Source organism: Zalophus californianus, chromosome 6 (assembly GCF_009762305.2).
Source record: "Zalophus californianus isolate mZalCal1 chromosome 6, mZalCal1.pri.v2, whole genome shotgun sequence".
Lineage (NCBI taxonomy): Eukaryota > Metazoa > Chordata > Mammalia > Carnivora > Otariidae > Zalophus > Zalophus californianus.
Window position 1 is genome coordinate 11,490,205 of NC_045600.1, and position 15,853 is coordinate 11,506,057.

General features: G+C 56.2%; 1 protein-coding gene across 1 annotated transcript in view; it reads right to left on the minus strand.

The window, feature by feature from the left end:
• RIN3 (Ras and Rab interactor 3) overlaps positions 1-15,853 on the minus strand; it is a 119,835-nt gene that overhangs the window by 22,774 nt on the left and 81,208 nt on the right. Inside the window, exons 5-7 of the mRNA XM_027571533.2 lie at positions 14,369-14,460; positions 5,722-7,281; positions 3,483-3,791 (exon numbers count right to left, since the gene is read on the minus strand). Of these exons, the coding sequence (XP_027427334.1) occupies positions 3,483-3,791; positions 5,722-7,281; positions 14,369-14,460 (1,961 nt within the window). The remainder of the gene's footprint in view (positions 1-3,482; positions 3,792-5,721; positions 7,282-14,368; positions 14,461-15,853) is intronic.

Below are 15,853 nucleotides of genomic sequence, written 5' to 3' on the forward strand. Positions count from 1 at the left end.
TCCCCATTTTCCACACCTGTGGAGGTCCCATGAGATTCATGTCCAAGGCGACAGCACTGAAGCTGAGGTTCAAGCCCCGGTCTGTGAAGGAGCCCCAAGGCCCCTGCTCTTCTTGGCCAAAGCGGCTTCCTTACAGGTGAAGAAGTTGAGGCTCCGAGTTGGGCAGCCCCAGCCTGCTCATGGCAGCGGTGAGATGGGAAGCCCTTGGACTCACAGTCCTGTGCTCCCCCAGCAGTGGGAGGGGAACACAGTGTCCCTTGATGAGAAACCCATCTGTTCCCAGTGGGGAATCTTCCCACCGAGCCCTGGCCCCGGCCTGAATTTCTGGGCTGGCTTCTGAATCAGCAGAGAGAGTCCAGCCTCCCTCCCTCCTGTGAGGACAGGGAAACTCTGAGCCACCTTGCTCATCTCTGTTCTTTCCTGGTCTTTGCTTGTGCACATCCGCTCTAGGACTGCCTTGCTTTCCTTTCCTTGTCTCTCAAAATTAGCCATTCCCTCCCCTATTCCCTGCTCTCTGCTAAGTTTTTAATAAGTCAATTCACCATCATCAAGAATCATGGTGTTTGAAGTCACTGCCAAGGGACTGGGTGTTTAAAAGAACTGCAGGGGCGCCTGGGTGGCTCAGTCGGTTAGGCATCCAACTCCTGGTTTTGGTTTAGGGTCCTGGGATCAAGCCCCATATTGGGCTCCATGCTCCATGCGGAGTCTGCTTGAGATTCTCCCTCCTTTTCCCTTTGCCCCTGCCCCCACTCACATACACAATCTCTATTGTTCTCTCTCTCAAACAAAACAAAACAAAACAAAACAAAAAAGAATTGCAGGAAGCCCAAGGCTTCTGAGTAAACTAGGACTTACTGAGAATGGAATTGTCCCCAAACGGTCTCCCTGATAATGCCTCAGGGTCCGTAGAGCCCTTGGCACGGCACGGACCCAGAAGAAAAGATCCCCCCAATTAGAAGTTCAGATAGGGAAGGTAACGGTCCGGATTAAGTCCAGCCGCTGGGCTAGATGCAAATTTGCAGACTCAATTAAATCTCACAGTAGCCCCGTAAGGTGGGTATGGCTGTGCCCGTTGAGGGGGAAAATGAGGCTCCCTGCACCTAAGTAACCAGAATACAGTCACATAGCTGGGAAGGAAACCTGGATCTTTCCCTTCCACATCCCTCTGAGGTCCCAGGCCAGCCCATTTGATGTCTCTCTGAGGCTGCTTGCAGCAAAGGGTCCTTCGGGGCTCTGTCTCTTGTCTGGCTCGATCTAGCTGCTCGCTCGCCACACTGTGCAGGACGCCCCAAGCTCCCCCCACCCAGCTGCTGCAGATCTGGCTTGCCTCTCACTCTCAGAAGGTCTGGAGAGGTGTGGCCAGCCCTTTGCCATGCCACCATAGGGTCTTAACCTTGAGCTTCCCACTGCTGCTGGGAGGCATGCTGGACGTTGCCCCAGGGCTCCATACCCCTGGGACTGAGTGTGTCGTGAGAGCTTGGGGTTCTGCAGGCTGCTTAAGGCCCCTCATCTTACTTCCTTGGGGGTTTTTAAGGAATATACTTGGCAGTGGAGTTCACATGCTGGATGGCTCCCTGGGGTCCAGACGGCACAAGACCCTAGGTCGAAAAGCCTTACATCTGCCCCATGATAACGAAAGCTCCACTTCCCCACTCCGTCTCCCCTACAAGGCTCTCTCTCCCAGTCCATTTCCAACATTCTGCTAAACGGTGAATGGGAAGTTCTAACTTAACATGGAATCTGCTTTCAGGGAACAATGCTCCTTCTAAGACTGCAATCGGATGCAGGTCAGCTTAACCCAAAAGAGTGACTCCAACCTGGAATTGTGGCCAGTACCAGGCCTGTGAGGGAGCTTTCCTGGGGGAGGGGGCCTTGCACCATCCCTCAGTTGCTTTTTCCTGGCCTATGGTCAGACAGGCCTACTCCTCCAAGGCAAGAGAATCCCTTGCCTAAAACAGCCAGCATTGGTTGGGCCTGCCATGTACTTGCATTGAGGTTGACGTTTTACATACGTTGCTTCTAATATTCACAAGTGACTGAGTATGGCTTCTGAACCATTAGGGGTCTGAGTGTCCCCTTTGTAAAACAGCTTCTTTAGGTGAGGAAACTGGGCTTTAAGGGGTTAAGTAAATCATTCGAGGTCACACAGATAGTAAGTGACAGATCAGGAATTGAAACCCAAGTCTGTGTGGCAACAGACGTCACAATCCTTCCACTCTCCATTACCACCACTGCCATGTACAGTCACACAGGTTGCTCACCAAACAAGGGCATCCAGCTGAAGAGGTGATTGGGGCATGAAATCCAGCCACCATTCTGTTCACTAAGGTGTGCACCATGGTGCAGTCATGCCTGTTCTTGTCTGCCTAGAGGAGCCCTGTGGTAAACGGATTATAAACGTTCCCAATGATTCCCTTCCCTACAACCGTGCCCCTTGTGATGTTAATTTGCAGCTCTTCCCATCAAGCGAGGTTAGTTCTTTGCCCCTTGAATCTGGGCTGGTCCTGTGAGTAAAAACACCAGTGAAATATATCCGAGTGGCATTGTGCCAAGTCAAACCCAGGCCCAAGGAGGCCTTCCAGGCTTCACTTGTTCTTTTGGATCCCAACCACGGGTACAGGCCCAGGCTAACCTGCTGGTGAAAGAGAAACATGTGGCCCCGTAGCCCGCATTCCTGGCCAGTCAACAGCCAGGCAACCACCCAACATAGGAGCAAGGCCCTTGTAGCCCAGCCAGCCTCCAAACAAGCCCCTCTGGCTGTGGCTGTTATGCATCGAAGTGTTTCCCTCTGAAATTCATAAGTTGAAGTCCGAACCCTCGGTTCCTGGGAATGTGACCTTATTTGGAAATAGGGTCATTGCCGATGTTATCAGTTAAGATGAGGTCATACTGAAATAGGGAGGGGGACTCCTAATTCAATATGCCCGATGGCCTCAAAAAATGGGGAAGTTTGGACACACACACACACACACACACACACACACACAGGGAGAACGCCCCGGTGTTGCCACAAGCCAAGGAACTACCAGAAACTGGGAGAGAGGCCTTCCCTCGAGCCTTCCGAGGGAGCATGACCCTGTGACACCTTGATCTCCCACTTCCAGCCTCCTGAAGCATGAACTGATCGATGTGTGTTGGTTCAAACACCTGCTTTGGGGTACTTTGTTACAGCAGCCGTCAGACACTAAGAGAACCTTCTCCAAATCAACACAAATGTGCAGTGTGCTTGGCTTCCTTGCCTTCCTCCAATGTGGAAGCTAATCACAGCCCTCCACCTGATCCCCAGGTAACCGCAGAGAGGTACGCAGGAATTCCACCCCACCATGCCCCGTCCTGCCCCAACAGGCCTCGGAACCCGGAAAGCCTTCTCTAGTGCCTTCCAAGGGCTCCGGAGTCCTTGCTGGGGAGGGGTCACAGGCCCATACAATATTGCTGTTCCTAGAGAGAGCCCCTAGCCCAGTCTCCTCTGGCTGCCCACCTACCTGGGTTGCCGAGGGCCATGGAGTCATAGATGAGCTTACAGGTCTTGAGCAGGATGGAGATCTTCTTCTCGGGCGAGTAGGCCTTGTGCATGCTGGTGAACTTCTGCAGGATCTTCTCCATGACGGGCACCTCTGGCACACTGGTAGTCACACCCAGGTCCGTGGTGGTGGTGGCCAGGATCACCAGCTGGTTCTCCTTGAGTTGCTGCAGTGAGCCATCCTTGCTGTGGATCTCATGCAGGCACGAATTGATGGCTTCTTTCAAGGGCTTTAACACACACTTGTACAAGGCCGACTCCACAATGGCTTCTGTAGGGGGGGCAAGAGTGGGAGGGTGAGGAACCCAGGCACCTGGCTTTGGTGCCCAACAGTGTGGTTGTCCCCATCTCCCGGTCCCTGGAAGGACATCCTCAGTGCCCCAATAGCTACACCTCGTAGTTCTAACACAGGAGGCCCTGCAGTACATTCAGCAGAAAGCCACGCACAAAGACATGGGTACAGGAGCCCTCTGGGACTGAAACATTGCGTCCTAATGCTTTTCACAGGGCCTGGAACTGATGAAACCCTCACAGGGCTGCCTACCAATGCATAACTTCAAAGGGCACTATTTACATGGTGGTTGTGCAGTATACAACCTGTGCAGGTGTACATGCAGGGCCCGGGTGCCCAGTAAATGTTTGGTAGAATGATTCTTGAGGTCTTTGAATTCTCAAATCCACTTGCCTCGAGGCTCAAAAATACAGTATTATCCAGAATCTGCCTTCTTACCACTTCCACGGCCACCACCTTGACCTGGGCTGCCATCATCTTTTCCTTGAGTTATATGAGTAGTCTCTTGCCCTGGCCCCTTTTCATCTATTCTCAGCACCCCAACCAGCACAGTCCTGTTATGGCATGTTTGATTATGACATTCATAATCAAATGTGCCCAGAACTCTCCAATGGCTCCCATCTCATGCACAGTAGAAGCCAGAGTCTTCTCCATGGCTTCTAAGGCCCCCCCTTGTAGTCTGTTCTGACTTATCACCTTGCCTGCTCCCCTGTGTTCACACTGCTCCAGCCACCCTGGCCTCCTTGCTGCTCTGTTCCTGCCTCAGGGCCTTTGCACCTGCTATTCCTGTTGCCTGGAGAAGTCACTCCACAGCTATATACATGACCTCTTCCTTCGTTGTTCAAATGTCATCTTATCCAAGAGGCATCCCGATCAGCCAGTGGAACAGGATTTAGTCGGCTTCGATCACACGGCCACTCTGCAACCCACATGCCATTATCCCCACTCTACAGACGGACTAACTCAGGCTCTGATGGTGGGGGCCTCAGCTAGGTGGGCATGAACGAACAAGAACGTGAACCCACGTCTACCTGACACCATGGTGATACTCTGGTTGACACTAGGGAAATGTTCTTGGGAAGTCTTTTTGGCTCTATCCCATCCCCAGGGCAGGGCACAAGTCCTGTCTCTATAGGGACACCTGAGCTGCCCTATCCCGGGGGGGGGGGGGGGAGGTGAGGGAGGGGCCCATGCTCCCGTGGTTGAGTCTCAGTGGAGATCCAGATAACGCTCCCCTGCCACGCAGGCCTGGGCTTGGCCCACGTCCGGGTTTGGTGCCGGCCCTCCCTGTCCCGGGTGCTCATCCCCTTGGCTTCTCCAGCCTCTGCAACAGGAGGACATGTGGCTGCCCTCATCTGCCTCAGCCCACTCCTGCCCGTCCTTCCAGGCCCGTAGCCTGACCCCACGACCCTCAGAGCCTCTGCAGTGAGAGGTGCAGCGACCCAAAGGCAGGGACTCACGGTTAGCGTCCCCAGTGCCTCTGGCTCCATGACCTTGGCCAAGTCCTTCCCCCTGACAGGGCCTGTTTCCTCATCTCCAAAGGGAGGGGGCTGCGGCCCGTGCCCTCCAGGGGGCCTGCATCTCTGAGAGCCCCAGGAGCTGAAGAGACCGCTCCGGCCCTCCGCAACCAACAGCGGTTGGTACTTCTTTTGCCTCTAATTGCTCCTTGCGAAGTGTCTCCCTAATGGAATCAGTAGCATCCTGGGCAGGACGGGGGCGGGGAGGTCTGGCAGGCATCGCCTGGGGTTGAGGTTCCCCCACCATCTAACTGGCACAGGGGTGAACTCAGAAGTAAGCGGCCGCACGGCAGAGGGGTTCAGTTCGTGGGAAAGGGGGGGGCTGTCTGGAAATCACCCCTCCCTCCTGCTCACTCCCAGCACCCCCCCGCCCCCCCAGGCCCCAGACTGACCCAGCTCGTCCTCGGCGTGCAGGGCGGGGTCCACCAGGGCCTTGAGCTCGGTGCTCTGCAGCAGGTAGCTCTTGAGCTGGGTCATCATGGTGCGGATCTCCTGCAGCATCTCTGTGCTGGAGGTCTGGCGCACCATCATCTCCAAGCTGTACACCTTGTAGTCCTGCACCAGGTTGCCGAAGTACGAGGCCTTGTCCTGCGCCAGCTCCACCACCCTCTTGGACAGCTTGCGGTTGTTGGAGAGGAGCGCGTGGAAGACATTGGTGAAGCTCACGAAGCTCAGACGGTGGCGCGCCTTGCCCAGGATCACCGAGGGCTTCTTCTTCCCCCCGGAGCTGCTCAGCTGCTCCAGCTCCTCTTCCGTGCTGCTGGTTGAGTAGGAGTCCTGGTCTGTGGCCGAGGCAGGCACTCCCAAGCTGTCTGAGAGGGAGGCCAGGGAGCCCTTGAACTCTGCCGTGCTCTGGGGCCGGGTGCCAGACGGGGCGTGCGGGCTCTGGGGCCTGGCTTGGGAGGCAGGGCTCTGGCCTTCTCTGGGTGGACCGGGCGTGGGTTTCTCCGGGTCTCCCTCCTTCGTGGATGACTCGGTGCTCTCCAAGGGGCTCAGAAGGCCTGAGGCCAGCTGCCGGGAGATCCGTTTCCTCCGGGGGGGTGGGATTGGGGGTTGTCGGGTCTTCCTCAGCGGTTCTGGCAGGCTGCCGGGCTCACTGGCTTTGGACGCTGCTTCCTGACCTTGCTCTGTGGTCCTCTGAGGCCTGTCCCCAGGACTGTCTGAGGTCCCCTGGGGAGGCAGGCTGAGTGGGGATGCCCTGGAAAGACCTAGCTGGTCCCCCTCTGCAGGCATCCCCCAGTCCACCTTCCCTGTGCTCTGGTCCTCCAGGGAGACCTTCTCAGGGATGCGGCGTCTGGGAGGAGCAGCAGGGAGGTTCTTCTTCCCTGGGACGGGAGGGGCAGGGGTCTGTGGCAAGGGGCCAGGAGATGCCCCTGGCTTCATCTCTTCCTCCCTGAGGGGGCCCAGGCCTGTGGGGGGCTGTGAAAGCCTCTCACAGGCTGCCATGGGTGCCTGGCTTGGATGGTCGGGGGGGCCTGGGGCATGGGGTGCTAGGTGGGGGGCGGACGCCGGGGGTATGGGAGGAAGGGCCTCTGGAGGTGGGGGGGAACTGGGCAAAGGACAGGCCAGAACAGGAGTGGGGGGTGGAGGAGGCCGGAGCGGGCCGGAGGGTTGGAGCGGGGGTGCCGGGGGAGGGGGTGCTGGGCGGCAAGGGGCCCACTTGCAGGTGGGTGAGGTAGCAAAGGAGGTGGGAGGCAGCGGGCGCGAGGGGCAGCTTCCAGGGGGTGGCGGGTCGGCAGGCAGGGCACTCCCGCCACAGTCCTCGATGAAGATCGGATTCACAAACCACAGGCGGTCATTTCCTATGGACAGCTCAATTTCACACGAGCAGTTTTCATAATGGGCGCTGGACCTGAGGCTGGAGGCTGGGGGTGCTCCCGGGGCTGGGTTTCTTGGGGGCTCTGTGGGGCTCCCACCGCCTCGCCAGGGGTTCAGCGAGGAGTCCCAGAAGCCTGTAGAGACAAGAGAGGGAAAGGCTGATCAGTCCCCAAGCCAGGTCCCCTGCTGCCCGCCTGGCAGGGCGGGGGAGTGGGGGTGGTGCTGGTGATTATGCGCAGGGGTAGGGGCAGGGCTGTGACCAGCCTTTGCTTCACTGCTTGAGGGTTATTTCCCCTCTCAGGCTGCTTTAAACCTCTCCCACCACTTCCTGCCTCGAGAGGGGAAGCCCCATCTGGGGCTCTGCGGGGGTGGGGCTGGGACCCATGGTGACAGGGTCAGCTCTAGCTCTGCCCCTTGGCACGTGAGAGCCCACCAGGAGGGCACTGATGGCTTGGGGGGGTGGCAGTCACGTGTTGGGGGGACAGAAGGCAAGGGGTTCTGCAGCCGACCAGCTGGGTGCCCTGGGGCAGGTGACTTGACCTTTCCAGGCCTCCGTCTCTGGTCATCTCTAGAATGGGGATCCCCACAGCGAAAGGTGGTTTGGACGTGTTTTGGCCACCCCGGTGGCTGTGTGTGGAAGGAACAAAGTATGCATCGTGGCCGGTGAGCTCAGACCTGACCATCCAAATGGGGAACACCGGCTCCACTGCAAAGTGCCTTGGGCTGTCAATCTCTATGTTAAAAAAGGCAAATGTCCCATGCCTCCCGTGTGTGTGTGTGTGTGTGTGTGTGTGTGTGTGTGTATGTGTGTGTGTGTGTGTGGTAAAGGGGGGTGGGTCAGTAAGTGGGGGGTGGGAGGACCCCGCACTGCTGGCTCTCGGTTCTAGCACAGACCTTTCTCCTGACCCATCCCTCACAGACAGCCCACGGCTTCGGCCACCGACGCAGGCCTGTCCCTCTCCAGACAAGGTTGGTCAGCGCCAGGCTTGCTCTGGGTAAGGGGCATGCAACGTCCCAACTGAAAGGGCACAGGTGGTTGGCTAGCTCAGGAATTCTTGAGCTCCTGACCTCTGGGTACCAAGTACTACTGAGGAGCTGATGGAAGCTCGGGAGCCTCCAAAAAGGGTGCAAAGTTTTGTGAATCATTTTTTTCTTTTTCTTTTTTAAAGATTGTATTTATTTATTTGACACAGAGAGAGAGATCACAAGTAGGCAGAGTTGTAGGCAGAGGGAGAGGGAGAAGCAGGCTCCCTGCTGAGCAAGGAGCCCGATGCAGGACTCGATCCTAGGACGCTGAGACATGATCTGAGCCAAAGGCGGACGCTTAACCAACTGAGCCCCTCAGGTGCCCCTTGCGAATCATTTCAGATGGTGTATAGGCCACCCTGGGCTCACTCCAGCAGTTCCTCCTGGAGAGCAGCAAGGACACCAGTCTCTTCAGCTTGTTAATTTTAGAGACTGAGTGCAGAGTCCCTTGTTAACCATGGGGCCAGGCCTCCAGCCTCTCATCCCGAGCTCCTTCCTTCTGGGAGGGATGCGTCACTAAGAAAACTGCCAAAAATAACGTCAGGAACGAACACGCATTGGATTCTGGCTGTGTGGGCCACTTGCTTTACGTGGGTCATCTCATCGACTCCTGACCGCAGGCCTTTGGTGTAAATCCTAGTATTGTCCCCAGAGGGCATGAAGATTAGCGCCCCAGACAGATTTAAACAACCTGCCCAAGGTCACAGGTTGGCGAGTGCAGGGAACCGGGATTTGAACTCATGTGCTCGGCCCCCAGGTTCTGTGTCTTCCTTCATAGGAACTTGCAACACTTCCCATCTGAGTTGCTCTCCCAGGGCCGGAGTGACAGCGTGCTGTGCGCCCCAGAACTGGGGATGTGGTAAGAACAGCATAGGCTCTAGACATTGAAAGAAAGGGAACATCACAAGATGGCCGGCAGCAGCCACTATGCGCCTGCCCTGAGACAGGCACTCCCAGAGATGGGGGCCTTTTCCACCTTGCTGGCCAGGGGGCGGCAACTCCAGTCACAGGGAGCGGGGTATAATCCAGGACAATGGGGCTCCTGGGACACTGACTGAAAGTGAGTGTGTACATCCCCTCCCCCACCCTGGAGCCCGTGTCCCTCCAGGGAGGGAGAGTGGGGCCGTGTTCAGCCCTGTCCTGGGCAGAGACCCTGTGTGGGGCAGCCTGGGGCAGCTGGCCAGTTGTCTCCATGGTAACAAGGGTGACAAACTTTCACATGAACTGTTCCCAATTCACAAAGCTCTGCATGCCTCCCAGCCACTGCTTGTGGCCGTGCAGAGCCCGGCGTGGGAGGGGGGCCCTCTGGGCTCTGTCACGTCCAGAGCAGACTGTTTTTCAGATTGTCCGGGCCCTGCACTTTGCTCTCTGGGGCAGCTACTGACCTCTCCATGACTGATCCACTCTCCCAGGTGCTGCACACCAAGCACACAGATGTTCTGGGCCCAAGGGGTAAGCACCTGAAGCACCATGTGCCCTGTCTACACAGGACCAGTACCAAGTTGTCTCCTTGGAAGTATTCCTAGCAAGGAGAAGCCAGTCTGACTCAAAGGTGGACTGGCAGCAGACCCACGTGTGAGCCGAGGCCCCTGATGCTTACTTCCAAGTTCTCCTAAGACCTTCCTTAGGGTAAAGATGAAGTCATGGGGCAGATGATGAGAGGAACTGCCCACCTATGCCTGGACATTCTCATTGCTCACTTAGACCCTGGCCTTAGCCTGCCAAAACCCCCATCCAGTCTCCTCCTTGTGATGCTGAGCACAGAGTAGACCCTTGGTTGCTCTTTGTTCAGAATCAAATCACTGCCAACCGTTTAGCCTGGCATTTGAGGCCTGCGGGCTCTGGTCCTGCACATCTTTTCCAGCTTCACCTACTGAGTAGTTACCCTGCTCGTTCCTTCCTGAACATGTCATGGGGCTGTCCCACCTTAAGGTCTTGGCTAATGCTGTTCCCTCTGCTTAGACTCCTTTTCCGACCCTCTCTACCTGGCAAACTCTTACTATCCTTCACAACCCAGGTCAAATGTTACCGTTTGGTGGAGCCTTCCTGACACATTCAGACCTCCCATATACTCCTCTGTGTTCCCCCAGCTCTGGGGCACACCCTGACCCAAGTGACTAGCCCTGGGACTGGAATTCTTGGGTTTTGTCTGACTCCCTCCCACCCCTCCCAGGCTTCCATAAGGCACAACAATGCTTCATTCATCTAAGTATTTGCAGAACCTAAGGCATTCGGGCACAGAGCAGGAGCTCAGCCCCTTGGCTCACAAGAGTGCACGAGCTTCACCAGAGTGGACAGGCAGGTGGGGTTCTGAGCAGGGGCACTAAGGCAAGGGTCATTTTGATGGTAACGTGGGGACGACCTGAACCAGGGGAGGATGGCTACAGGCCAGAAGAGACAAGAAAATGGGAGGAAGAGGGCGAAAAGAGGGCCGAGGAGCTCCAGCCAGCCCCACAGCCTGCCTCGGCATAGCGAGGTGGGTCCATCGTGCACAGAAAAGAAAAAGAACATGTTTTCCACCACTTGCACGTGGCTTCTGGCAGGACCAGCACAAACAATGGGGTTCAGAGCAATGGGCCCGGGGCCTGGGTGACTAGGAACTGCTCCCTGGCCCCTAAGATAAGCCTGATGGTTATGCTCTGGCAGGCAGCCTCAAAGCCAATGCCACTCTGAGGGGTGGGGGAAAGCTGGGACCGAGGAGCTGCATCCTAGGGTCTGGGGACCTGTCAGGGAACCACAGTGGCAGTGCAGGCTTTTATGCTAAAAAAAAAAAAGGAAGCAGGTAACTTTCTCTGCAGCCTGCAGAATGCCAAGGCCAGGGGAGAAGCGGAACCCAGTCATGCAACGCTAGTGGTTGGCAAAGCGGGGGGCGCCCGGGCCCATGGGCACCACGCCAAGCCTCGGCTCAGCTGCCGGAGATGCCCGGAGCAGCCGTATCTTCCCTGCCTCTGTGCTGCCCCCGGACCAACGCGGACGTGTCACTGTCCTGGCAGCGTCCTGCAACTCGGCGGGGGATGCCTCTTGCCGGGTGTCCACTCCTACAATCCTCAGAGGGCCAGGGCCGGGCCAAGTACTGGGCTGTGGGCTCGGAGGGCCAAGGCGATGAAGGTTTCACGCTTGGGGAGCCCTGGGTTAGCGGAAGGACAGAGGGGATGAGTAAATGCAGCCAAGTATTCCAGATGCCATGGAAACAGCTTGAAAGTCCAATGAGTTTAGTGAACACGTATTTTTGTGGCATCCCAAGGACAGGCGGTTGGACCCTTGAGTTGTCATTCACACTTGGGTTGTCGGTGGGTGTTGAATAACTAGGAAAATTCTCATTGTAGAATGTAAAGGAAAAAGCAAATTCCATGCAAACTGGCTAGAGCTATAGAACAGGTGCTTTGTCCAAACATATTAAGCGTATATATACCTCCAATGTGTCTGAGACCCTCTGCAAATCTAACCCTTACGTACTATCGCTTTCTCTACGTTCCTCTTGCACTAATCAACTAACTGCATGTAATTTCATGCTGGATTGCTCCCTGTGTTAGCTTTGTGGCCCCAAGATGATACCTCTATAGAGTGCCCCCTGGGAACACCGGCCTCCCCAAGGCCAAACCTGGACCTTCTGAGGTCCGCTCATGAGCCAGGAGCAACCCCTCTGGGTTAGCACGTGGTGCTGACCCTGCAAAGAAATATCTCTGTTTCAGCAACATCATCCCTGCCTGAGCACCCAGGCTTTGCAATGATTTGGATATTTATTACGTTCTGCTTGCTTTGTAAAAAGTGAGTAGAATGCCAGAAAAAGTAAACTGCCGGGAGGGTGGGGGCGGAGGGGAGCGGGGCGGCAGTTAGCGGCGGGGGGCGGCCCTTGCTACCCACAAAACCGGCTGACCTTTTGCTCTGTTTCTTGGAGATTCCCCAGTGTCCCTTCACGAAGTCCCCTTTTATCTATGCCAGTTCGAGTGAGTTTCAGTTCTTTGTCAGGAGAACGCCTTGTCTGGAACAATGAGAGATGCGCAGGGCACAATGCCTAGTGTGTCTGGGGGCCCTGGGCATATTTTCTTTGCCTTTGCGTATTTCCTATCACTGCTATAGGTGAAGGTCAGTCCAGGGACACCTGCCTGTAGTATAATCCCTCCCAGTTTTTTTTTTTTTTCTTTTTGTAATGCAAGTGATTTAAGCTTTGATGGAAGAGGCATCCTTCATTATCTTGAATAAACATGTTGCTAGTCCCAAGACTGGATTAACAGCCAGGATGCCCTCCACCACGAAAGCTCCTCTGCTTTAGAGATCTTGGTTGGTTTAGGTTAACTGACCATTTGGGCCACTTGTTGCTGTTTTTCCTCTCTTCCAGCGTATTAAATTCCCCTCCCTTGTTTTCAGTTCACCAACTGAGAGTGAGCCTGCGAAACCCTGGGTCCCCACCGTCAGCCCCACTAAAAGCAGAACGCCCCAGGCCCGCACGATGAGGGAGCAGAAGGCAGCTGAGGACAAAGCACAAGCTGACACCCTGCCACCCCCTCCCCACCCCTGCACTCCCAGGTGGGACACGTGAGACATTCCTCAGGCCCTCCCAGCTGCCCTAAAACTGAGGGAAGCGAGAAACAAATGGTTCACGGGTCGAGATCACAGTCCTGCAGGACAGGAGTCTCCCTCAGTTTACCAGTGCCTTAGTGATTTACAAGGAAAATGCATTCCTACCAGTAGCCTAACTTCCAAAGACCCACAGACTCAATTTCCTGGAGCCCTAACCTCCCCCTCCCTTCCATGAGTGATGTGGGAAACTGAGGCAGAAGGGAAAGGAAACAAAATTAAATTTCTTTATGACCTGTAGCCCACTGCCTGAGATAGGCAGAGCGTGACATGCCTCCTGGAAACTCCCAACTGTCTAATGTTAGTGCCTTACTAGAAGGAAAAAACCACGTTAGCTTAGCTTGACAATAGCCAGGCCCCCAGGATCCTGAGAGTCTACCTTAGCATATGAAAATCCTTTGGGACGCCTCCCTGTGTCCTGACCTCCCCCATCTCCCAAGTATATGATTAGTCCCTCCTCATAAACCCAGTGCGGCAGCCCTTTCTGCCCAAGGGTCCTCTCCCCGTGCTTTATTAAAACCACTTTTTTGCACCAAAGGCGTCTCAAGAATTCTGTCTTGGCCAACGGCTCTGGACCTCACCCACATTCCAGAACTACACGTGCGCTTTCTCCCCACAACCTTACCGTGAGGCCCCAGGGGTGCTGTGTGGTTCCCAGGTCGTGTGAGCAATAAACCTTTATTTTTTCAAAAAGTCTCCTGATGGTTGCTGCAAACGTAGGGCATCTTGCAAACGTCATAAGAACCACGAGGGGCGGTCCAACCACAACATCGGGCACTGATGGGCTGAGACCAGCACACAACACTGCCTGAACCCCATGGCGGGGTCAAGGGCTGAGGCAAACAGATCCCCCCTGTCAGAAGTAAACCTCCCCACACCCCTCCCCAAGCCAAGCCTATGCCTCTCACGTTCCCGGCTGACTTGGCCTCAAATTGACCCCTGACCACCGCAAAACAACGGAGAGGGTCATGAGGTGTAGCTGAGGGGCAGCGGGGAGGCCCTGATTGGTGTCAGAAAGCCCTCGGCGCATATCTGGCCCACCCTGGACATGCTTCTCAGCTGTGCTCAGACGTGATTTTGTATATTGAAAATGGAGACATGAGAATGACACAGAGACAATGCCAAGCAAGTATGAAGCACCAGAAGTGTCATTATGCCACTTTAGACCTCAGGGGAGAGGTCACCCGGGCTGCGTGAGTTACTAACCCGTCCCTCATTCCACACCCAGTTCACAGTCATGTTCCTGTTGCTTTTCCTTCTGACGAGGGTGGGACTGGAGCCAGGGCTGGGGTCGTGCGGGTGCCCGGCTCTGGTCAGCGGACAAAGGCTCAGCCTTTCCCAGAGCCTCGTCCCAGCAGTAGGTCAGCCTGTGCTGGCCCTGACCGGCCCCTGGCTCCTTCAGACCCCGTGAGGCTGTGCGTCAGACCTTCTGGTGGCTGTAAAAGGTGCCCCTTTGAAAACTGGGAGAATCTTCAGGCTCCAGGGGGCTCGGCAGCCTGGGGAGGGAGACGGGTGGTCCCGCAGGAGCTGAGACTCAGCTGCCTCTGCTGGTCAGCAGTCCTGAGGCCCCACGTTCTAAAGCCCTGCCCCCTCCCCTGAACCTCAGAGGGGACTTACCCAGGCCCAGGTTGGAGATGGTCTCGAGGTCTGTGAAGCTGCTGGCCTCAAGGATGGCCTGGGGCAGCCTTAGCGTGAAGGGCAGCAAATCTCTGTGGAGACAGGAAAGGTCGGAGGTCATGTCGGGGAGAGGGACCCGTGTGTCCATTCCCTGGCCCCCTGCAACCCTGCTGGCTGCTGGGGTCTCCAGGCAGACTGGAAACTTCCCTGGGGCCAAGGGGCTGAGCCCTGTGGCTGAGGGAGCAACCAGTCAGATCTAGTCCTGGGCCAGCACTGAGGGACCCACAGAGATGGGAGACTCTTCTCCCTGGTCCCTGGTTTTCCTGGCCCTTGGGAAGCCTAGGTAGCTACCCTAGGTAGCTTCTTCTAAAGGTGCCATCCTGGGTAGAGGGCCCTTCCTGCCTGCTCCACATTGCTGCTCCACACTGAGCCGGGCAGGGAGCGCACCGTCAGACTTCCCCAGGGAAGGCTACCAGTCGGCCCCTCTGGGCTGGCTAGGTCCAGACCCAGACTGCGCCCTCAGCACTCACTCCCACCTCAGGCCACCGCTACCTCAATCTCTAATTTTGCAGGATGGTATGATTTAGTCCCGTGTTGCCTCAGTTTACCTGGTTGGCTGTCTGGCCTGCCAGCTGGGTTCCCGGTGGCTCCTGGGTCTCTGTGTATGTTGCCATGGGCAGTAGGGTCACTCAGCTCCTCTGGTGCCCACCCCCAGCCACCAGGACAATCACCCACACCCCCTCCACCACCTCCTCTGTGTGCTGGTCAAGACGCCACTGCAGGGGGATGGCTGGGAACAGCTCCAGCCCGGGGCGCTGTATCCAGGGCCTTCCTGGGCCTGGCCCCTGCTCTCTCCCACCAGCTCCTCCCTTCTGCCCCACCCCCCACCCTTCCCTTGCCCTCAGGGGCCTCCGGGCTGCCTCCCCAGACGGCACGCTCATTTGCCTATAATGCGTGTGCCTTGCTCATTCCCACCTCGGAGCTCATCCCCTCTGACGACATCTACTTAGATTCTATAGAGCCTTTGAGGCTGCACCAGGGACTTCCTCCTTCTCCGTGACCCAGTTATGTTCGAGGATTTCATCTGTCCCTGCTCCCTGCCGCATCATCCAATTCACCACTTCACCCAGGGGCTGCCTCTTCCGATCCAAGGGAAAGAACCCACAGGAGGGGGTGTTTGTTGGGCAACTAGTATGTGCCCAGGTACTGGGCTGGGTGTTTGAGGGCCTTATGTCACATGAGATTATTACTACTTTTTAAAAAGCTTTATTTAATTTAGAGGTGGGGAGGGGCAGAGGGAGAAGCAGACTGCTGAGCAGGGAGCCCCAACACGGGGCTCGATCCCAGGACCCTGAGATCATGACCTGAGCTGCAGTCAAGAGTTGGACGCTCAACCGACTGCGCCACCCAAGCACCCTGATATACAGTAATCAGCTATTACTATATCGCAACAACCCTATGGGTAGGCATCAATACCTTCGCATT